This window comes from Tenrec ecaudatus, chromosome 5, assembly GCF_050624435.1.
Source record: "Tenrec ecaudatus isolate mTenEca1 chromosome 5, mTenEca1.hap1, whole genome shotgun sequence".
Lineage (NCBI taxonomy): Eukaryota > Metazoa > Chordata > Mammalia > Afrosoricida > Tenrecidae > Tenrec > Tenrec ecaudatus.
In genome coordinates, this window is record NC_134534.1 from 186,219,389 (window position 1) to 186,243,900 (window position 24,512).

Here is a 24,512-nt window from a genome sequence, read left to right on the forward strand (position 1 = left end):
GGAGCTTGCAGAGCGAGGGGCTGGGATGTCATGTAGGAGTCACCGTCCTGGCCTGCACTGCTGGAATTGGACCGCAGGCAGTGGCCGGTGATGTCAGAGGAAGCAGGCTGGGTAACAAGAGAGGGCCGGCGAAGGGAACTAGGCTGAGGGTGAACTCAGGACGGGGAACCGCTCGCTCGGCTAGATCCAGGCACTCAGGGCCTGTGAGAGGGATTTGAAGTTTTCAGCAGGAAAGCTGGAATGAGTGCAGCAACGATATGGGAAGTACATGGAAAATGACTAAAATCCCCCATGCGGCACATTTCTAACGGGTCATCTCTGCTGCCTCCAAGGCCTACCAGTAGGACAGTCCCAGCCCCAAGCAGTTCATGTTTCCTGGTAAGCAGCCAGTCCTTCTGCCTCGGAACTATGCCATCTGACATCCCCAACTTGAACTTCACAGACATCCATTAAACTTCCCTTCCCTGCATCTAGCAAGAGGCGCCGCCCTCCTCAGAACGACATGTCCGTGGCATGGCTCGCACGGTGTGCTCAGAGACGAGCGTATTCACTGCAAGCTGATAAACGCAGACGTTAATCAAAAGTTCTGCTTGCACAGGGAAAGAAATCTTCGGAGGGTATAGAGGCAGCTCAGAATGAGATTGAAACGTGATGAACCACAGCCATTTTTTTGATTAGTGGGGTTTTTTTTTCAATTTGCCACTTAACAGGAGCTATGAATATCCTTCCATCATACCCCCCTATCCACTCTCTCCAAGAGGCGGCTGAGGCAGGAGTAGCTGTGATTCTAAAGCACTGGAACTCTTGGCCCAAGTGTATCTCCCCCTGATGTAAAAGTCCTCTTCTGCCAGGGGAGATGTCCAGAAGTGAGAGTCAGAGCAGCTCTGAGAACAGGCCCTCTCCCTCCGAGGCTGCTAATCATCTGTCCTGGGCAAGAACCTGAAGCCAAGACACCGCATCTGGAGAGCAATGGAAACTGCCAGCTCACCTTTCTGTAGACTCGAAGGGTTTTACTTTTTGTCTCCTGAGCTTCGTGTACTGTAAACCCAGAGGATTCACACACACAGGCATAAGCACAGCACAGATGATGTTAAGCAGAAGTATCCTGGTTTGCTTTTTCGCGTGGATCAGGAATAGAGTACAGAAATAAATCTTTTGTCTGGAAACATTCTCAAACTTATAGAAAAGTTGTAAGAATAAGAGCACCTGTATATCCTTCATTCAAGGCACTATAAGTGTCGGACTGCTAATGACACGGTTGACAGTTCAAATCCACCAGCCTTGTCAAGGGAGAAAAACGAGGCTATCTGCTCTTAGAAAGATTCACGGTCTCAGAAATCCTACATAGGTTTCAGTGACACTGGGTTTGGCTGGTTTGATTCTACCTTCATTCAAAATCCCCTTTTGTTTACACTTTACCCATCTGTAGGAATAAAATATGTCCTGGCATGTTCAGCCACCGAGCTCAACTAAGGAAATAAGCTATGAAATGGTGGGTTTGGGGTCAGCAGGGTGGGGGCACTGTGTGTAGGGAAGGGGCCCAACTTCCTTCTCAAACCAGCCAACACAGCACACTTTCTCAGACATCCGTTTCTCACTGAGGACTTTGCATTCAGACATGGTGTAAGATGCCTGTGTCCATTACTGGAAGGGGTGACTATGGGTAAGCTCCTGGGTGTTCCCGAGTTTCATTGTCCACCTAAAATGAGGGTAATAGGGTTGATCTTCATAGGGGTGCTTTCAGGACTTATTTAGAGTCTACAGAAAAACTTAGGCCAATACCTGAAATGCAGCAACTGAGTTTAAAATGGTAATATTACCTTCATGCGGCCAACTTCACAACAGTACTTTAATTAAGACACATGGAGTTCAGCTGTTCCTGTGGAGACGAGGAAGGAAAGGCTGCTTCCCTTGGGCTTGCTTACATCTTGTTTTATACAAAGGCATGGTCAGTACTTTTCAGGCCACAGAGAAGCCCCCTGTCTGACCCCTCCCCAAGATAACCACCTGTAAAAGGCACCTCTCCTTCCAGCCCTAGGGGCTCACCAACTCTACCTCCACCCTTGAATGAGTGCCTGTGGATTACCCAATGGGTGATGGGTGAGCAGATCTACTTCTGGTGACCAGGCCCAGGTCAGTGAGGGTAAGAACCAAAGTCTCGCAGAAGGAATGCCTCAGTGCCTCCGTGTGACCAAGAAGGTCTTAGCAAGCGACCAAGGAAGGAAGCTGCTGTCATGTTTGAAAGGATTGCTTCTTTCCTCAAAGGATGATTGACATAATGTCTTCTCATTCCCCAGGGCTGTGACTAGGCACTGTTAATTCATCCCTGCAGGCTGTTTAGATCCAGGGCCCCCCAAAGGCAAGAAGAACAGCCCTTCGCAGGCAGCAGAGAGGAGCTGGCAGCCAGCTTCTTCCATTTCTAACACAGAAGTTCCCCCTGTGGCTGTCTCTGCACCCCCAACCCAAGACACGGGGCTGCAATTCCTGAAGGCCATTAGTGAACTCTCAACAGTACAAACCCAAGCCATTTTTTGTAAATACAGCACTGAACATCCCAAACTAGAGGAGAAAAGCAAATGTGTGTGTGTGTGTGTGTGTGTGTTTACTTCCTTTACACACTTCCTTCTGTGCTGTGGTTTTGCCCACAGAGAGGCTGGGTAGCGATTGAGAAGGCGGGCAGGATGATGCAAATCAACCTCAACAAGTCTCACCTGATGTTCCTGCCGCTCTGGGCCCCGACCTGCATTACCACACCTCAGAAAGCACTCGCTCACTTTTCTGCAGTGACGGAATGAGGGCAAAGTCCAATGTAACTGCCATTTCCTGAGTGGTTAATGTGTGCTGAGCATTGCACTAAAAGAAGTCCAATACTTAGATGCTCACCACACCAGCTGAGAGAGACAGTGCCCACCTGTCATGGAGGGGGAAAGGGGGCAGGTCAGACAGGTGCGGTGAACTCGAGCCCCTCCGCTGAGAAGCAGCATGCATGGAAGTCATCAGATAGAGGTCACTGGGTCGCCAAAGCTTGCTCTTGGTGGCTGTGGCTCCTAAACCAGATATCTCAAAGATCACGGCTCCCTACCCTTTACCAGGCACACAAATAACACCCTCTTGACAAAAATGCCAGTGAGCCAGGTTCGGTGGGGCCTGAGATTCTTCGCTGCTCACAAACTCCCGGACATGCAGGTGCGGCTGAGCAGGAAGGCAAATGCCAGCTTCCAAAAGGTGCTAGAATTCTTAGTGCTAGGGAAAAAGAGACAAAGGATTTGGATTGGGTCAATTCTGGGGGTGCACCGCCCCACCTAAAAACAAAGTAGCATGTGTTCACAGTTGACTGTCCGACTTGTTTTTCTTCTCTCCCTTTTCTAGTTCAGTGATGGTGCTAAACAGGTACAATGAAGACAGAAAACGATCCCGAAACACTGCCCTGGGGTTGGTTCAGATGCCCAGCAGCGCCCCAGGACAAGGTCGGCTGCCAAGGTGGCCATCTCTGCCCAGGACCGCCTCTTCTTCCTCCTGTGGAGTCGCTGTTGAGTTCGAGCCATGACCTTTCACTTACAATCCCGATACTGAGTCCAAGAGGCTACAAGATACACACATATTTGGGAGAGAAAACATGTATGTATAGTCTCCCACCTCCACCCACCTCCTAGCGGGCGACTCAGAAAAGCAGCCATGCTGCCAAGAGCCGTTTTTGTTGGATGTTTACCAGACACGAAAGCAAATGAAAACATGCATGCTGTCCTTAGAAGCTACCTAGAACACAAATACGTAATAAAACTAATCATGATGCGCTTTATAATCGTATTTTGTCAGCTTTATACTCACATTTTACACTTCCTTTTTCTATCCATGTGCTTATTTGTGTTAACTTGTTTGCTCCTTACGTAACACCCTGGGAACGGGACCCTTTCTCACCCTCCTCCTGCTGTTGGTCAAGAATCTGAGCTTCCAGTGCCAGAGACTCAGAACTCTGACCTGGCAGCGCCGGGACCGGAGCCAAAGCCCATGCTCCTACTCGCCTCAAACCCCCTCACGGCTGCGGAGTCCGGCTGACTCTGAGTGGCCCCTGTGAGTTTCTAAAACAGTACCTATTTATGGGAGTAGAAAGCCCCATCTTTCTCCCATAGAGCGCTGATGGTTTCAAACTGCCAACCCTGAGTTCACAGTCTAGTGCAATCAGAAGTGGAGATGGTCACGCCTACGGGCAATTTCAAAACAATGGAGAAAAGCAGTTGGGAGGAAACTGGTAAGTTTACTGGAGATAGAGGGTCAATTTCAGACCAGCTAGTCTGCCCGAGAGAAATAGGAGACAGCCAGAAGGGGCCTTACTGTGGTCATAAAAATTGATATCAAATAGTAACTCCGGGAACTCTCCCTTCAGAGGAGCCTGCGTTTGACTGAACTGTTCTTATTGGATCAGTAATTGATACCTCAAGGCATCACTGAAAACAGCCATGCCGTCAGCCAACGAGCAGTGCAGTGTAACTGTGGGAAGTGGTCGGCAAACATCCCAAAGGACCCCAAGAAAACCACCGTGATCCCAGAGTGACTGTGGGCATACCCAAGGCCGCGCTCTCAGGAGCAATGTTGCACAGCTGAGAGGGAGGGCGGCCATCACGACAGCAATTCACCCAGTCAGTAGCAAAGAGAAGTAACCACCCCCAAGATGGGCAGAGGTGCCCAGAATTGCTCCCATGTCTACTTTCAAACTCCCAGTTTCCAACAAGAGCTCATGAAACACGGAATGAAACCGGAGAGTCTTACTCAAACACTGGAAGGCAGCAATTGGATGACCCGAGCTGCCCTTGGAGAGGACTTGAAGAAGCAGAGGACAAGGTAGTCCTGATAAACGTGTCCAAAGAACTAAGAGAAACCACGACGAAAGCAGCAAAGGCAAAATGACAACCCTGCACCACACAGAGAACATCAATGGAGAGGTGGAAACGATTTGAAACGAATCGAACAAAACTCTGGAGTTAAAAAGTACAACCACCAAGATGCAAAGCTAACGAGAGGGATTACCAATACCTGTGAGAAGCAGAAGAAGGAAACTGTGCACCTGAGAACAGACCGAGAGACCTTAAGCAACTCAACAAAAAGCAAAAGTAGGAAAAGGTACAGAGGCTCCGAGAAATGTGCAACAGCCAGCGCACGTGTGATAAGAAACCCAGAAAATGAAATGAGTGAAAAGAACCGAAGACTGTTGGAGATGAATAGTTGACAGCTTCCCAAGCAAGCTCAGTAAACTCCAGAAGGGACAATCAGAGTGTGATGTCAGCAGACCCATCAGAGCTGAGAGACATACAACCCCCGGGGTCGACGGATGAAAGGGGTTTCCATACAATGGAGTACGGGTAGCTGCACAGCGGAGCAACGTTCAACCTCTAAACACGCTACATGGATGGACCCTGAAAACCTTCTGCTAAATGTGAGATGCCAGTCACCCCAAACTATGCTCCATGAACATGTACATGAAAATGTCCCCAGGAAGCAAATCTGGGTGAGTGAAGCAGGTTCTTGCTTGTTTAGGGATGGGATGAGGAGCGTGGATGTGTGGGGTGATGACCACAGTGCACAGTATTTTGGTTCAAGTGATAACATGTTCTGAAGTTGATTGTGGAGGTGGCTGCAGACACATGTGACTATCCCCAAATCCACTGATTGTATGCGCTAAAGGGGTGACAGCTCAATAAGTTATGAACATAAAAAGCTCCCTGAGGGATTCTGGGTGGTAAGTGGACTGAAATGAGAATGATTCTCCAGCCTCTGCGGCTCAGTCTTCCCAGGGCCTGCGCCTCTCTCTCTCTCTCTCTTTCTCTCTGTTCCACTGCACCTTTCTGCAGCTGGTTGCAGGCTGAGTGAACACTGGACTTTGCACACAGCTCAAGCTATGAGTCAATACACTGAGAGCTTATCTGTGCGCAGGAACAGTGCACACTCAGGCCAGCCAAGAAACCACCGCAGGCCAGTGTCCATGCTGGTCTAGCCCCTGTGACGCAGAGCTGCCTCTCCCTAGAATCCCACAGCAACCTGCGGAAAGCTGGGAGAACCTCACTGAAGGATCAGTTAGTTCGCTCAGTCCTCCTCATTATCGGTACAGGGGTCATCAGACAATCTAGCTTGTTCTTTGGTGAAACCAGACCACTGGTGGTGTAATGGGTTACACGTTGGACTGCCAACCACAAGGTCAGCAGTGCAAAACCACCAGCAGTTCCAAGGGAGAAAGATGAGGTTTTCTGCTCCAGCAAAGATCGACAACCTTAGAAACCCAGGGGCAGTTCTGTTCTATAAGGTTGCCATGAGTCAGAATCAGCTTGATGGCAGTGAGTTTGCTGTTAGTGAAAGCCGCTTTCCCACAGCTAGGCATTTTAACTCCTGCACTATTGCAATGCCCTGCCTTAGCGTTCATTCGTGTGCTTTCCACTCCAAGATACACCAAGACCTAAAAGATGTGTCCAAACTCTTCGCTTCGCTTCTCACCAAACAAGTTAACAACCATCGCCAAGTTAAAATCAGACCTTCGTGTCTCTCATGTCAACAGAATAGATGACTTAGGTCTGTGTAAGTTGAGCTAATAAAAACCCCATCCCTCTAGAGACAGGCAATATCTGAAACAATTCCTTTAACTTGGTCATTCATTATACAGAAATATATGCCAGAAGCCTGGAAGTGGAAGATAAAGCTCTTTCCGGCACAGCCTGAAAGCATATTACTTGTCTCCTATGACTAAGCTATTTATTAAGAAAAGACTCTTTTGAAAGTGGGGACAGCGTATTGTCTTTGCTGCTGCCTTGTCTAAGAAGTGGGCATGTCTCTTTGCAGACTCCCTGCCACACTGTTAACCGCCGGGCTGCTTGTTCCCATGGATAGGGGGCTGGGGCTCTTCTGATACTGACTCCATGGAGAGCACCAGCCTTGCTTGGCAAGCTCTGGTAGGAGCCTGAGCACGGGGTGATCCGGGAGAAGACCTGGGAGTGGCCACTCGGTTGTTGATTGTCTTTCCGCTGGAAGGTGGCCCAGGCCCAGCCACATCTCTGTGTACCCTGGTTTGTTACAGCTCCTTCCTGGGCAAGCTCCATCCCTGCTCATCTCCACAGGAGACTCGTCTGCACTCTGGTAAACCAGTCCCTTGGGAGCACTTCTCTTCCCTGATACACTGGGCAAGTGAGGAGCAGTTGACCTTCAGAACAAGCAGGCTGTGAATGTGTACTGCCATTTCGCTTATCACCAAATGGCAGCCATCTGTCACCTGATGAAAGCTGGGATGCAGAAGGCTCCTCCCCCACAGCGACCCCGGGCCCATTCATCACCAAGCCTGCCTTCCACCAGCAGCAGCTGCCTGCGCGGGGGCGGGGGTGGGTGTGCGGGTGGGGCGGGGGCTAATTCATCTTGGGCTCTCAGGCCCTTTTTCTTTTTTTTGCCCCAGTGATAGTGTACTTGTTAATCCCTAACACTAGCTAACAAATGTCATTTCAAAATAGTTCAGGCAGAATCTGCATTTGGAAAGACGAACCCAACTTTTCTTGGATAAGTAAAAATAACTCCCTCACGTTTCCATTAGCTCGAGTGACACTTGGGAGGGGACAAGGAGAGGGAGTAAGAAAGTGTCAGAAGATAATATCATCTCTCGACAGATGACACAACTTCTGGCCGGAGCTTCCTTAGCAAATTCCTTAGAATGAGTTATGAGGGAAAGAAATAGAACGTTCTAGAATTAAATGTGTCAGGAAAAGCAAAGAGCATTTCTGGAGTCAGATTATCAGTGACACGAGCCACAAAAATGAACTAGCACACAGTCACTGGCCACAAGGCAGGGGGACCGGGGCTCCAGTCTTCATGTGCGCAAGTCAGCTAGAGTTCCCACACAGCCACTGTTGCTGCCAGCTGCCATGGAGAAGATCCCAGTCCAGTGCAGCAGGGAGAACTGCGTCATGAGGCTTCCCAGGATCATGGTTCCAGGTCATCTTCCTGATGCCCCCCTGCATGGACTTAAATGCCCACCTTTTCATTTAGCTATCAGGAACTTTCACCGTTTGTGAACCCACTACCTTTGGAATAGATTTCTACTCACAGCACTGCTATAGAACAGAGGGGAACTGCTCCTTATGGGTTTGCAGGCTGCAAAGATCTACCCGGGCTCACAGCCTCATCCCTCTCTAGGCACAGGTCCTGTGCAGGGACCGTCTCATCTAACCCCCTCCTCTCAGACCAAGATCCTTACGGAACTGGCTCTGCAGATAAAGCGTCACAATCCCTGGCCTGGGGAGTACATGAGTGTCACCTGACCGGTGCCCACGAGAGGGGATGGGACAAGAGACAGAGAGAGAGAGAGAGAGAGAGAGAGAGAGAATATCCACCTGCAGCTGCCTTTAAAAGAGAAAGAAAAGCCACCTCGTCATGTTTACTGCAAACTCACCCCAGATATCCCAGCATGAACTGTTGGCGACCCCAGCATTCACAGGGTAGGTATTTTGAGGGACTGAACAGCGAGCCCAGAGTGGGCATAGACCAACGCGTGGGCATCCAGGTTACAAAGTCTACCTGGGCCCCCAAGCTTTCCTCAGGTAACGAAAGGGGCCCACAGGGAGCCTCCCGTCCAGGACATATGTTGCTGACGCAGGCTGAAAGGGTGGAGTACAGTGCAGAGCCCGAGCTGGGCACCTCCCGGACCACGCACCTCTGGGCCTCTGTCAGGGCCCTTGCTCACCTCTGGGACATCAATTAAGGCCTCCCGATGGAAGGCTGAAAGCCCTCGTCTAGTTGGCTGATGTGCCATCCATGACAGTGACCACAAGGAGGCTGCATGAGCACCAACCTTGGGCTTTCAACCAGAGACCTGCCCTTCGAACCTTGACTCTCACCAGGACCTTAGCAACACTAGCTATAGCTTCCCAAGCAGAAGTCACTTAGTCATGTTTGAGATACAGCATCTCACGTCTGTGACACGCACCAGCAAGTCTTATGGAACAGTGTAAGAGGGAACCCACCCCTCTGGCCCTACCACATACAGTGCATGTGACCATGGCCACCATGGACACAATATAGACATCTATTAGTATTTGCTGTGAAGAGGACCCTCACTGACCCGGCCACAAACGACGCACACGATGGCCCTACTGCCTCAGAAAGGACTACTGTCAACCACTTCCATCACAAACCAGAAAGACCTACATCAAATACCCAAGCAGGCATATTTCCTTCTATCGCACAGATGGACACCTAAAATTACCAGGAGGTGAGTACCTTTTGCAAATCAAGTTATTTTGTTCTTCAGTTCCTTATTACTGGAAAGGCAATGCAGGCCCCTGGTAAGATCAGGGTTCTGAACTAGTTTCACCAATTATCAAATGTGGCTGCACCAGGACAAATGGCAGGTCAGAGTCAGAAGGGGGATGTGGAAGAGGTGCAGTGCGCCCTCTCAGGAGCCAAAGGTGGGAGGCTGGAGCACTGCTAGGGCTAGGAGACAGTCTGAGCTCTGTTGGCTGCCATCTTGGAATGGGGCACCTCTGTTTTAGATTGAGAAGAAGCTTGTCAGGAGCTCTGGTTGCTAAGCAACAAGACATGCAGAGTCCTTGGTTTGTAGGAGGGAGATCATGTGTGTACAAGAGTGTTTATTAACTGGCAATTTTTTCTGTCCCAATTATTGTGTTAGTATGCCCACATTTTACAAATTCTGGTCAACATTTCATTAGCCATAACTAAACCAGAAAGAATTGGTTGGAAGCCCCAGTAAAACATTCAAACTGAACAGAAGGATGAAAAGTGGAATATTCTAGTAAGGATTTTCTGCACAACCTTCCAGAAATGTTCCATGCACTTACCCCACTGCTGCTGAGTTGACTCCAGCTCCTCACCACCCTGTGGGGCAGAGGAGAGCTGCGGGACAGCCTTCGGAGGCTGCCATCTGTGTGGAAGCAGGCTTCTCCTGAAGACCAGCTGGTGGGGTCACACTGCCGACCTTGTGGTTAGCAGCCAAGGGTGTAAGCACTGCACCACTGTAAGGGCTAAAGAGCATGTGCACCATCACGCATGTCCTTCAAGGGATTCTACTACAAATTTCTTTTACATCTTTGTCATTTAGTGGTGTCCCCTGGCGACTTTTCACCTAAGCACAGAGCATTTGGGATCACCAGAGAGAACATTGCCTTTGGAGATATTAATGACTGCTCTGTGATTTTAAAAAAGACTCCATAAATTAGAGAAAACCGACACATACAATGTGATGGCTTTCTCTGTGGGAGAAACTTGCACCCCTTGGCCATGCTTAGATGCACAACAGGACACCAAGAGCGGACATTTCACAAAGCTTTTCTACAGTTCCTCCCAAAAGCATTTGCAAGGACTGTTTACCAACCCAAAAACCTGGTGGTGGTTGCTGACCTCAAGGTGAGTGGTTCAAACCCACCAGTCATTGTGTGGGCCAGAGATGAGGCTACCTGATCCTGCAGAGGTTGACAGCCTCAGACACTCCCTCCAGGCTCACTGTGAGTTGGAAACGACTGGATAGCAAGGTTCGTTGCTGCTGCTGCTGTTGTTTGACCTCACCAACAACACTCTCCACTCTACAACAAAGACGTGTCCGTTCTCTGCATCAACCTCTCTCGGTTTTATAAAAGTCATTACATCTAGCGCGTGTCCTCTTACGATCACTTTCTTTCACTCAGCACGGTGTCCTCCAGATTGATCCACGTTCTGTGATACTGCATGGACTCACCATCACTCTATGATATTCCACTGTCTGTGTGACAGGCCTTTAAAAGTTCTTGGGAAAAGGAAGTTACAGGATGATGACCCCACAGCTTCACGAACTTTCTGAAGACCCTCTGTAGGCACGACAATGCATTCACCCATTCTTCCCGATGGACAGTTGTTTGTTCCGACTGTGCAAACCCTGCCACAGGGTGAGCGTGCCTGTGCGTCCTCGGGCCGCCGCTCTCGTTTCTCCAGGACTCGCGTGGAGGTGGGGACTGCTGGATCGGCGGTGTTGCCAGCGCTAGCTTTTCAAGGACACAGTGCGGAGGCAGCAAAGAGCCTTCACGTTGTGAAGCCTTTTCTCCCGACTCATCTGGTCTCGTGGGTTTTTTCCTACCACAGGTTTGCAGCGTAATCTCATCCCCAACAGAAACAGTTCCCAACATGCAAGCAGTTGGTATCCAGTGACATTCGGTGAAGATTTTCTTCACATTTTTTTAAAAGATTTGTGCCATAGCTTTATTTAGACAAGGGGAAGAGATTGGAAGTGCTTATGTAAAATAAGGCTAGTTTTCATTTATGACAGATTTTCACATGCTGAGAAGAAAATAGTACAGTTTGATGAAAACAAGACCTTCAAGTTGCAGGCCCGTATCGAGTGTGCACGCCAATAGGCAGAGCACACCTTGCAGGCCACAGGCACAGCCACTAGATGCGGGGGAGAAGGCTTCGTGGAGAACCCAGGACAGGGAGGCACGAGGGCTGCATGATTCTGAAGTCCAAGTGCTGGGTCTGCACCCTGACCGTCTCAAGCCACTAGCTCAATGATCCGAAATAGGTGGCGTAAGCTCTCTGAGCCTCTGGGCCCTTGGGGTTGATTTTGAATGCAAAGGTCTCTGTGGAAAACAGCAAAGAGCCCAGAGAGGAACAGGAATTCTAGAATGCTTTTTAAAACACTTCACTTTGTTTTATTGTGGGCTTTTACAGGTCTTATCACAGTCTATACATATATCCATGTGTCAAGGGCATCTGTACATATATTGCCATAATCGTTTTCAAAACAGTTTCTTTCTACTTGAGCCTTGGTATCAGCTCATTTTTCCTCCCTCCCCATGCATATTTGACAATTTATAAAAATAAATACATTTGTATATAATGATAGGGGAATAGATCTATGTACATACATTTATTTATAAAGTATTACAGCAGCAGATGGACACTGGGCCTTCACTCAAGTACTCCCTCAATACAAGAACACTTTGCTCTACTAACCTGGTGCTCTGGAACTCTTTCTTGTGCGCATACAGAGCCTGTCCATGGACCACGAAGCAGTCATCAGAACAAATAAGGGAATGCCATAGAGTTTGAAATCAAGAAACGTGTGGGTCAGAGTTGCCTCACAGACTCTGGACACATGACCAGGAGAGATCAGACTGTGCAGAAGGACATTATGCTGAACAAGATGGACGGACACCTTGGCTGGAGCAATGGGCTCACCCATCAGAACAATTGTGAGGAAGGTGCAGGACTGGGCAGTGTTTCATCCTGTTGTAAATACAGTTGTTGTGGGCTGGACCGAGTCCACAGCACCTAACGATAACATCAAAGTATGAATAATAAATATTTATCTGGGCCACACCCTGTGATGCACTGGCTGGAGGTGATGGCTGGATCCCAGGGCCACTTCAAAGAGCCAACCCCTCTTCGCACACACGACTTCTCCACTGCTTTGGGGGAAGACTCCACTAGCAACTGCGCTGAAGCGTCAGGACTTTGCCCCCACGGACGAGCTGACTATGCCCCAGAGGCTACAGGAGGTCCTCAGAGGCTGTGGTGAGATGGCGGGGCCCACCGCCACCTGCACACTTGGACCTGTCACAGATGAAGTCATGCATGCAGCTAAACTGCTTGCTACAGAGCTGGTTCTTGAGAAGTATCAACTCAGCCACTTTTCATCATCATTCATTTGTTTAATACAACTTCTAGGCTAAAAATAGACTTAAAGCATAGAGTTTAAGGACCCTTCAACTCACCCTCGTTCCACTAACAAAACTTCCTAGAAACAATCCAACATCTATCCCTGAACCTCTGCATATCGACAAAGGCACATATGCAGGCAATGTTTACACACAAACAGAGCATGAAGGAATGGCAAAAAGAACAGGAACTCGGTACCCCAGCCATGCTGAATTTTTCCTCAGCCAGAATGACTCTATGACAGAAAGACACTGTTTCCCAACGAGGAGAGGAAAACGATGCAGGCTGTGGAGTGGCAGCACTTGGCTCCTTGACATGACAAGCCCACTCCCACGGCAGCCAAGGCCCACCATCAGCCCGGAGGGCCTGCAAAGCCAGTGCAGGCTCCCTGGAAACAACACACGGCTGCAGACTCGGGAAGTGACTGTCCTTGACAAGAATTGCAGGTGCCTCAGGGCCATTAGTGGGGGGCTTCTTGTGGGTCTCTCTGCAGAACCAATGCAATGTGCTTGTACCTATTTCCCCTGAATTTGCCTCCTTCCCCCCACCCCCTCAGGTCCAGTGAGAGTTGAAAGACGAACAGGAGAGCCGGGTTCAAGCAGACTCCACAGGCTACGACTCAGAATGATGAGGACAACGTCCTTGGAGTCTGTTTGCCAAGTCTGAGCCGGTGGAGATCTCTCTCCCTCTGAGGCCCTTCTCCCTCTCATCTTCTGTTTCCCTCACGCATGCATGCCATCAGAAACAAGAAAATAAGAACTCAAAACCACTTTCTAAGAGGTTCATGAACCTTCGTGCACATCAGATGGCTCTTTTTGGAGAACCCAACATGTTAATAGTTTCTGGGTAAATGAGTAAGAAACATATGGATTAAATTCGACATAAAATAGACACATGTACTTAAGAGGAAAAGTGCTTGGAAAAATACATCTTGGGCTTTATCAAAGGCGACCTTAGAAATGTAGGTTGTGACAGCTGACAAACCCTAGAGCCAGTGCCCCTGCCCATCTCAGCACCAACACAGACTCTCCAGCCTCTGCTGCTGAGCCTGGGGACCAGGTCTGCCTCCCCACCCCACTGTCCTTCCCCTGGGCTTCTTGGAGAAGCCGGCCAGATGGCCGCAGGCAGACCCATTTCTTGGATTCCAGACCATGGCGGTGTTCATTATCAAGGAAGAGCCAGCCCTCGGGCACAGGACAGCCTGGTCTGGTGGGCATGGGCATCCCATCAGGAAATCCAGAGGACGAAGGAGTGGTCCAGGCTGTGCTAACTGGAACCAAACTGAAGCCGCATGCACAGACTGACTCGGGGGGCTGCTCAGGCCACAGGCCTATATGATTCCAAATGGCACGATGCAGAAACCCACGGAAACTCACAGACAATAGGTGTGCATAAGTGTTCATGAATATCAACACACACACACATGTTGACAGCGGTCTTGGGAAGACTAAGGGGCCAGTGATTCCAAAAGCAGCCACTTGCGGGCCCCTGTAGAAGAGCTTTCACAAAGCAGTAGCTGCACCAGTGCCCTAGGTGGCCTGAGACACTTTCCTGAAGACTCTAGGGACAAGGCTCTTGGAATTCTCATGGGAAGCAGGACATCTCCTGCACCTGCCACCTACCGGCTCTGTGCTTGTGGTCTCTCTCCAGGGCTAAGTGCACTGTGCCTCAGAAGGCAAGGTAAGCGCCGACCAAGCTCCACAGCTGGGTGAAGGGCTCCCACAGTGGCAGAGAGCAGACCGAGGAGTCGAGAAGGCTTTGCCAGCTGGGCGCCCGTCTATGAGAAGCGATGCACCACAGCAGGCCTCAGCAGGTACCAACCTACTGTGCCAAATGCTCGCGGGGGACACGCAGCCAGGTTTTCTTTGCCGGGGCGGGGGGGGGGGTGGGGGGAGTGTCAGATTTCCCACCCAGGAACATCACAGCTAGTGGCCAGGCTCTGAGAATATGTTTGCGTCCATGTCACCATTAATTGAACTTGAGCTTCAGGGTCCTTTAAAGATAAAAAGTCTCTTCATATCGATGACTTGAAGAGAAAAACGACTGTTTGGGGCTGGTTTGAATTCAGTAGTGAGGAGACAGATATTTCCCCGCAAGTTCCCTCCCTGTTCTCTCCTTAGCTACTCAGCGCCAGGCAGAGTCAAGTTACAGCGTCTGGCTGACCTTGGGCCAAGCCCTGACAGTCAGCCAAGGCTGTGAACCTTGAACTCCTTGACGGCAGCTCCCCAGTAATCCCCACCTTCCCTGCCATATCCCCTAAGAGCCCTTATTCTAGTCCTTGTCTCTATAAAGTCATCCATCCTGGGTTTCAAACAATAGATACGTCTGTCAGAGAATCGAGAAAGCTACTGAGAATGGCAAAATACAAGAGATGAACCCCCATATGAAAACACACGCACACACACACAGTCAATTCTTTCACAGTTTGCTTCATGACATCAAAGAAAGTAAGATTATTATCTCTCTCTCTAGCATAGGGTCAAACTGAGGCTCGGGGGCACAGGTACTGGCTCAGGATAACACAAGCATCCACGGGAAGAGCAGAATTCAACTATGGAGCCTGTTCCTATGGTAGTTATAGAATCTGCTGTCACTTTGAGAGGATTATGTGTGAAGGGGTGGAGTCTAGCCTGTCAATCATTGTATAGCCAATGAGGCCTCTGTGTCGGTATGGCCTTCCCCCTAGGATTCTGGGGATTCCTGGATTTCTTCCTTGGAGGTGGGAGACAGTCTCTCTCTCTCTCTACTCACTCCACAAGAGACTCTCTACAGACAAGACAAATGGGGCTATGCTGATGGCAGAAATAACCCTGGACCGTGAGGAGCCATGTGGAGACCCCTACCAGCACTGAGATGCTACAAGGCCACTGGATCCACAAGACTTCCCACGCACTGGCCTGTGATCTTCCTGCATTTGGGATCATGGCATGTGTTTTGTGAGTCCGAAGAAGACTTTATAGATTGGTTTCGGATATGGGCTAATATTGGACTAATGGACTTGATCTGGCCTGGGCTGGACTGTTTTCTCAATGTACAGTTGCTCTTGTCTATAATGCTCTTTCTCATCTACATGTTAGTGTCCATGAATTTCTTTCTCTGGTCTACCCAGACTAACAGTCCCCAGCCTCTGAGCTCACACAGAAGACAGTGAAACTCATGCTGCAATGGAAGCTGGGCCCTGTGCTTTTGAAACTTTGACAGCAGAGATGGGCGACAAGAGCAAGCTTATTTGGAAGCGGTCATAGATTCCTGATTTCCTTCTTGGGGAGGAAGGCTCTTTGTGTATGGATGCCCAAGTAGAGCAACATCCTTCTCAGTAGTGAGGTAGAAGCGGAAGATGTTAGATGCTTTGTAAATGTCCTGTCATGCGGTGCTCACGAGCACCTAGGAGGGTGACACTGTCGTTCTTCGCATTTCAGAGAAGGGTCTATAGAGGAGGTGATGCATGAGCCCCACAGCCAGTAGGAGATGGAGCTCAAGGACCAACCAAAGTCCCACTGATAGCGGACCCCAGTTCTTGGTCACTCTTATCTCTCCTTGGATGGGAAGATCCTGGTGGCACAGTGGTTAAACACTTGCTGGTCACCAGTTGAAACCCACCAGGTGCTCCCAAGGTGAGTCCCAGGCTAGGCACTCTGTGGAGTAGTTCTCTGCTGTCTCGCTGGTTTGCTGAGGCAGAATTAACTCAAAGACAATGGGTTTGTTTGGGTCTTGGTTTTGAATGTCAGATGGAAATGTTGGTAAGAACTTTAGTGTCTACATGAAGATTGGCTTTGAGGGTCATGAGCCAGGAAACAAGGAGCCCATAAGAAGCTATGACAGATGTCCCTGCTGCTTTCTACTCAAGGAAATGTCCAGCATTGACTGCATTGAGTCCCTGGTGCTCCCCGGCACCTAAGTAGCACTACTGGGAGCGGAAGAAGTAGCTAGAGAGGCACTACGTCTGGGGTCAGTACACTGCAGCCTGAAGGTCAAGTCCAATCAGTTGTCTTTGTAGTTACAGTTTTATTTCTCACAGAATATAACAACACCGTTAAGTAGCTGCAACAGAGCCTTATTGTCCTACACTATTTGTTCTCTGGCCCTCAACAGAATATTTGGTGAGCCTTCCATCTTCTACATGTTAGGGAGTTTGGTGCAAACACCAAGATGGTGAGCTCAGAATACCGTTGCAAATGGCTGATACTGATGGTATTGCTTTTGTTCATTTGCTCGATTGTTTAGCTCGGCATCCAACACCAGCCATGGCGTATGGGAAGCCCCTCCTCGCCTGGAGGAGGGGCAGCAGCAGGGCCTTACCTTTGTTGTACATGTTCGTCGGCACTTGCACATCACTCAGGCTAATGTTCACAGGCAAGTTATTAAAGTGGTCATTTGGCGCTAAGATGAATTCCTTCCCCAACTCCAAAAAGTTCCCGTCTTTGTCCCTCTCGTTGATGAGCACAGCATTGAAGTATTCATACTGAAAGAGAAAGTCAAACGGAGGTTACACACAGGTTGAACACAGACAAACAAGATCAGCAGTTGCTGTTGAGTGGACTCGGCTCATGGTAACTCCACAAACACACACACACACACACACACACACACACACACACACACAAAACAATGCTGCAATTGAGTGGATTCCACAGCTCTCTTGGCTTTCTAAGACTGTACATCTGTGCAGGAGCAGAAGACTCCTCTTTCTCCCTTGTACTTGCTAGTGGGTTTGAACCACCAACCTATGCCAGGCTCACTGAGCTCAGGCCGAGAGCCACTTATACACATGTGGGCTCAATCTAGTCACATGTCCTCCTGTCTCACATATCACCCAGGGCTGCTTGCATGCAGGTGTGGAAACACTGGATTGTTGGCCCTTAAATAATATGAATTAGAACTGTGTGGTTCCACTTATATGTGGATTTTTAAAACTGTGTAACACTAACGTTCTCTGCACGAAGAGTTTGGCGTGCCAGTAAATTGTGTACCACAGTAAAAAGTGATCTCTTGGGGAACTCGGTTATTTTCCAAGCTTAGGTAAATGGCAATTCCGCAAATCTCCAATCACGCCACGGGCACCCTACCTGGTGACAGCAGGCTGGCTGGAAGTGGCCCCAAGAAGCACAAAACAGCCCTTGCATTCAGGCAAATCTACATTTCTCGCTAAGTGCTGTCGCTTCAGTCCTGTCGCTGTGGTTGCGCGGGAAGACCATTATGCACAAGAAGAGGAAATGCACCAAGCTGCATCTGCAGCTACACCAGCCGGCGTGAGACCTCTCCGCCTCCCCCAATCCCTTCTTATCTGGTATTGAAAACCAGCTTTCCTGTGGGTGCAGCACGTTGTCCACGTTCACGAAATACTGGGTGTCCCTGGGCAGTTGTTGTCAGAAACACTTCAGCAAGTATGTGTGGACAGAGACTGTGGGACGAGTCAGCACTCCGAACCCTGTGTTGCTCGAGGGTCCACCTGACAAGGATTGCCCAGGGTCTGAGACAGGCATTGGAAGAGCTAATTCACCTGCATACACGGTACCACGTGTATCAAGAGAAAGCATCCTGCCTTATTATTGTTGAAAATGGATTCCGCTTTTGTGGAGCGGAAGTTGTGGGGAAATGAACAAAAATGAACACGTAAATGCAGACTGTCAGACTGTCATACTTGCTCTGGGAAAACAACATGGCAGGGTAGTGTGGTGGCTGCCGCTGAAGGAAAAGTTGTACTGCCATGCACTCACCCAGAGCATGCTGTGTGAACATCAGGGGCAGCAAATCAGACCAAGGGAACAAAAGGACAAAATCCTCAGACAGGAGTGTGCTGGCAGGTTTTACAAATGGCTGGTACCACCACCATCACTACCACCACCACCACCATCACCATCAGCACCACCACCACCACCATAATCTCCACCATCAGCACCACCACCACCATAATCTCCACCACCACCACCACCACCACCATCACCATCAGCACCACCACCATCATCATCACCACCACCACCATCACCATCACCACCACCACCACCTAACATATAGAGCCAGTTGCCATCAAATTGATTCTAATTATGGCAATCCCAAGTACATCAGTGGTCCATGGGTTTTCAATGACTGATTTTTCAGTAGCTCAGTGTGCTGTTCTCTCAAGAAGCCTCTTAAGCCTCCAATCCTTTGGCCAGATGACAGGAGTGTGCTGGCGGGTTTTACAATTGGCTGGTACCACTACCATCACTACCACGAAACTGTTTTCTTTCTGCAGGAAATGATGCTAAGTGCTTTTAAAATAGCTAACTCATTTGATTTCCTCACAACTCTATGAAGTGGGTTTAATGATTTTCCCTGTTTCCCAATGGAGGAAACAGAGGAGGAAATTAAAGTAATATTTCCTACCAACAGGAGCACATTTGGTGTGCAGAGAACCAAGATTCAAACACGGGGCAGCTCCAAATGCCGTGCTCTTAGGCAGGTGTGGTCAAGGAGTATCATGATAGCTATTTTACAGAATTTAAGGGATTAAATATAAATTAATGAGATCTTGGAATCCAACCTACCTCATGCAACTTCATGGTTAGAATCTCTACTCAGCTGAAAATGACATGAAAGTATAGATCCCACAATCAACTTACTCTTCACCTCCACACACATCTCTGTGACCATGAGGCAAAGCTGGCTGAAATAGAGCTCTGATCTTCCACCTGCCCTAGCCTTCCCTATTTATTCAAAGGGCACCTCTCTCTACTCAACCCTTGAAACAAATCCTCTAGGCATCTTCTTTGATGTCTTTACTACTCCTCTTCCTCTGAGGAGGTCACCTCCACAAAGGTCTGGCATCAACCCTGCCTGATAGCAAGCTACCTGCATTTCTCACCTAGACTGCCCGCACAGGAACTCCATGGTCTCCCCGCAGGCGTTTCTGATCCCACACAATCCATACTCCATGCTGCCAACAGAGAGGTCACTGGCATGTCCATTCTTCACCTACATGAAACCTTGCAAATGTTTCCTGTGACTCTTAGGAAAGCACCCGGTTCCATGAGGAAACGCTCCACGTCGTTCACAAAGGGCCATGATGGGACACTTCAGGGACTTGCTCCCCCGCCTTGTAGGCACTATGTTCCAGCACAGCTGTCCGTTCTGCTGTTCACACACCAAATCAGTTCCAGTTGTATGACTTCCCCTGTTGCGCATCCTTGAATGCTTTTCCAGCTGACCTCCACATGCCTGTCCACTATGTTGGACGTCATCGGGATTTAACTTAGAATGTCCACCAACTCACTACCAAATCACCCAACTTACCTGTCTGCATTGTACTTCCAATCAGCTGCTCTTTTAATAACTATCTGCCAATAATATTGACTTACTGCCTATTTCCAGGTAGGAGGGGCCCTGGAGCTGTCGTGGCTACCGTTGGGCTACGATCTGCAGAGTTGGCAGCCCCTGGGGAGCAGCGATGACTGGGCTTTATACCCCATCAAGAGTTACAGTTGCAGACACCCACAGGGAGTTGCCATGAGTCCGCGTCCACAGGGAGTCCGGTTTGGTGACTGGTATTTCCAGGTGGATGAGGGCGCTCTAGAGGCATGTAACGGCACTGAAGTCAGGTCATGGCAGGCGCAAGCTGATCCTTTCCTAAATTGGCTCCATGCCAGAATAAGAGGCACCATTTTAAAAAGTCAGAAAATATCGTCAAGGCTCCTAGTGGTCGAATGATGAGTCTGTAAGACCATTGGAAATCCTTCTTCATTGTGAAAGCATACACAACGCCCAAAGCAGCAGCCACAGCACATGAGCTCCAAGCCGACCCAGTCACCAAACAACTCACATTGGAACGCGAGGCACAAGCACTCTGCGATCGCCGGTTAAATTTTTGTCCCTGGAAATAGGGAGTAGGCTAGAAATTTTAAGCTTGAATTTATGTTACTAAAATTCTAATTTTAAATGTTAAAAAATATCTCGTATATATGCTTCAGAAGGCTTTAATGTGCATTTCTAAATTTGTGTATGATTTAACTATATTAAAGGATATATATATATTATTTCAAATATATATATATATATAAATAATTTGAACTTAAAAGCTCCAGCACACAACCCAAATTGCTATAAACAGGAAGGAAGAGACCGTAATCACAGACAGGAGAAAACAAAGGAACTAATCAACAGAAAGAGATAAAGTCACAAGTTTTTTGAGAATTCAAAGGAAAAAATGGACATAATAAGTGGAGAGATGAAGAATCTCAAAAGGCAGACAAGAACTATAATAATAACCAAATGGAAATCTTGCAACTAGAAAACAAAAGACATAAAATAAAACTTCATGGGTAGGATTGTAACAGTGGAGAACAAAAGCTTAAGTGAAAAATGGTTCAAAGTAAAAGTATATGGAGAAAAAAAGAAACAAAACATTAAGATGGGATTTTAATTCAAGACAAAGCACCCAACATATTTGGGATTAGCGTATTAGAATTAGAAGAGAATTTTGGGGTGAAAAATAGCTAAAGAGGTACTTTCCTGATATGATGAAAAATATTAAGCCAGATATCCAAATAATTCAACAAATGCCAAGAAAGTTTAATACAAATTAAACTTTTACAGACATATCACAACAAATTTGCTTGAGGAGAAAAGGGAAAAAAAATTTTTTTAAAAGGAATGAGAATATTTTTAAAGAAGTCAAAGAGGAGAAAATAGCTCATCAACTACACATAAACAATTCTGCAAATAATCCCTAAAACAAAGTATGCCAGAAGATGAGAGAATGACATTTTTTAAGTATCGAAAGCAAAATAATCAACTTAAAATTCCGTACACAGCAAAAGTACCCTTCAAAGCAGAGTACTGACAGTTTCAACTACACAACAGCTGATAGCATTTATCACCAACAGACTGATGCAATCAAACGTATTAAGGAACTTATTCAACATAGAGGGAGTTGGTTGCTGTATTAGGCTGGGTTGACTAGAGAAACAAATCCAGAGGCAGTCATACACGTATAAGAGAGAGTTTTATATCCAGAAGTGATTATAAAGCAAGAAAACATCTCAGCACAGTCCAAATCAAGTCCAAAAATCTGATACTAATTCATAAGCCCCTCTCCAGACTCACGCAACCACAAGCAATGATGCAGGAAACAGGACAAACAGAGGCTGGTAGGTGCAAAGTCATGGGAATCCAGGGCGCAGTCAGCTCTCAGTGTGGCCAGCAAGCAGGAAGGTGAAGGGAGGGAGAGAGGCCGGCCTGTACATCTCAGTTGTACGAACCTCCAAGTGAGGTCATCAGGCTGTGACCTGATTGACAGACTAAACTCCACCCCTACCCTTTTATTTGTGTTCAAGTGGACATGAAAATATGTAACAACTGCAGTTACCATGTTGTGTCAAGACACCCAGGCCTCCAGGTTTAATGAATCCCTGAGAAGTCAAAGGATGTCACAGACAGCCGCCTTCTTTGTTCCAAACTCAACAACCAAGCTCTCTGCTCTTGAGTCCACGGTGTTGTCTCATGCTTACCCTACAGGGCAGGGCAGAACTGCCCCTGTGGGGTTCCTAGCCTGGAACTCTGATGGTGGGAGAGGGCCCTCCTCCTTCTCCTGCAGAGCTGCTGGTGGTCCCAATGTGTAACTACGATGTCCTCAGGGCTCCTTGTTCTTGACAAGGATTCACTTATTAGAGTAAAAGTTACCAAAGCTAAATCAGCAAAATGCAAAGCCCCTGTGGAAAGTCGGAAGGAGCCAAAAGAGGCAGCTTCTGAAAGCCCGCTTGCAGAGGAAGCACACCTAAGGCGTCCTGACAGCATGTGTGGAAGGCTGTCAACTAGACAAGCTCAGCAGGCATTCTGGGCCCAGGATTAGTGGTGCAGCCAATTAAGCCAATTTCCAGTTCACAAGTTCAGCTGTAACGGAAAGGCTGAACCTTCCGACCCAGCCCGAGGCACCTCAGAAGCAGTGCCTGGCAATCTGCTTGCGAAGGCGCACGGCCAGGCCAGCCGTTTGGAGGGCAGGTGATTCTGTACCACGTGGTACCACATGAGCTCCCTGACGTAGCATCTATGGGACGGCCACTGTTTTCAGTCCTGTAGCGGCCTTTTTGCCGGCATATCCTCAAAATCAAGACTCACCAGGAAATCGGGTGTTCAACATTAACCTTCCTGTTGGCCTAGCAGGCTAGGCGCGGAGGGCAACTCCTAGGGTGTTTACAACTCGCCCAAACCCAAGTCCCCAGAGACCAAAGTGCAACCAAGTCAGGAGGTGCCTCGGGCTGGCTGTCCTTCCTCTTCCAGGCAGACACACGCACACTTGGCTTTGCACCAATGAACACGGAGGGAAAGCTGATAAAAATGCTGGGAAATCCAAAAGAATGCCCTTCCTCACTTGTTTGCTTGAAATGAGCTTGGAGGTCACATAAGACTCAACTCAACAATGCAGCTGATAATGAACTCTGTAAACAAAAATAACTCTCTAGGGTTGAACATACAGATGACCATTTCAAACCGAACTCCCTGCCAGAGCACTGATTCTGACTCACGCCGCCCTCTAGGAAGGAGAACTGGCTCCGGCAGGACTTCAGAGCAGCCAGTCCCTCTCTCTCGCAGGGTGAGCCGGCCGGCTGTCTCCAAGCGCAGCCCTGAGCGGCAGCCACTGGGGAGCCGGCCCTTCTGACCACAGCTGTGGAAGGACCCTTCATGTCAGCAGTCTAACATCGGGACTCTCAGGTGGAGGATGCAAAGTCAATGTGAAGTGGTCTAATATGAATCCAACGTAAGAGACACATGGTAATCCGGATAACAATAAAAGTTTTCAGTCAAACAAAGAGAAGTCGAGAGAGAAGAGGATGACTCCAGAGCACACAAGGTAAACACAAACGGCCTGTGAGGCTGAAGAGCAAACTGTATGGCGGGTCCATCCATAGCAGCGATGGCTTCCAGTTCAGACGCAGGTCAGGGCCGCGAAGCCAACAGCACGCGGGTCTATGACTTCCCAGTGCCTGGACAAGGTATGGGGTACTATGCTGCCGCCTGCTACGAATGCAGCCGTCTTATGACCAAGTCTGAAATGCAGGGAGACTCACCAGCAGGTGACACGTAGACCAAAGTGAGCACGTGTGTAAAACAAACCTAACTGTAAAGCACAGCCAAGTGCCGGACAACCCAGTGAGGCATGCTCACGGGGGATGCCACATGGAAAGAGACCAGCCACAGGCTAACAATGAAAACCAAACCAAGCCCACCACCATGGAGCCAGTGCCGGGCTGTGGCGACCCTGCAGAGCCCAGTCACGTGGACCCAGTGCTTGCCCAAGACGATCAGCCTGGAGGAGGAACCTACACCTTTCACCCTCAGAGGGGCTGCTAGTTTGAACTGCCCATGAGCTTGTAGTCGGCAGCCCAGTGCACAGGGGCTATGCAAGCGGGCCTCCTTATATGCTAACTACTCAAAATGGAAATTCTGAGGTCACATTGGACAGAAAAATAGTACATGCTATTTATAAAAGTAAATCTTTCCATTTTAAAAGGATGGGGAAAATCTTTAAAATAAGAAAAGGATGAGATTTTTAAAAATAAGAAATGAAAAGTATCTCTGTTAATAACATTGTAATACAGTAAACATGAAGATAAAGAATATTACTAGAGATAAAAAGGGACATTTCTTATTGATGAAATTTTCAATTAATCCAAAAGGCATAATAATCCTAAAAATATATGTACACAATATAGTGCTTAAAAATAAGGAAAGCAAACACTGACAGGAGCACCAGCATCCACAGAAACAGATATATCTGTAGTTATTGTGCGAGACGGCAGAACGGGCTCACCGTCATTGATACGATTAACGCAGCGCTGCTCAGGTTAGGAGCACCGAGCTGACTG

General features: G+C 48.4%; 1 protein-coding gene across 1 annotated transcript in view; it reads right to left on the bottom strand.

Annotated features, from left to right (window-relative positions):
- CACNA2D3 (calcium voltage-gated channel auxiliary subunit alpha2delta 3) overlaps nucleotides 1-24,512 on the bottom strand; it is a 978,241-nt gene that overhangs the window by 557,812 nt on the left and 395,917 nt on the right. Inside the window, exon 5 of the mRNA XM_075550920.1 lies at nucleotides 16,972-17,134. Coding sequence (XP_075407035.1) covers nucleotides 16,972-17,134 — 163 coding nt within the window. The remainder of the gene's footprint in view (nucleotides 1-16,971; nucleotides 17,135-24,512) is intronic.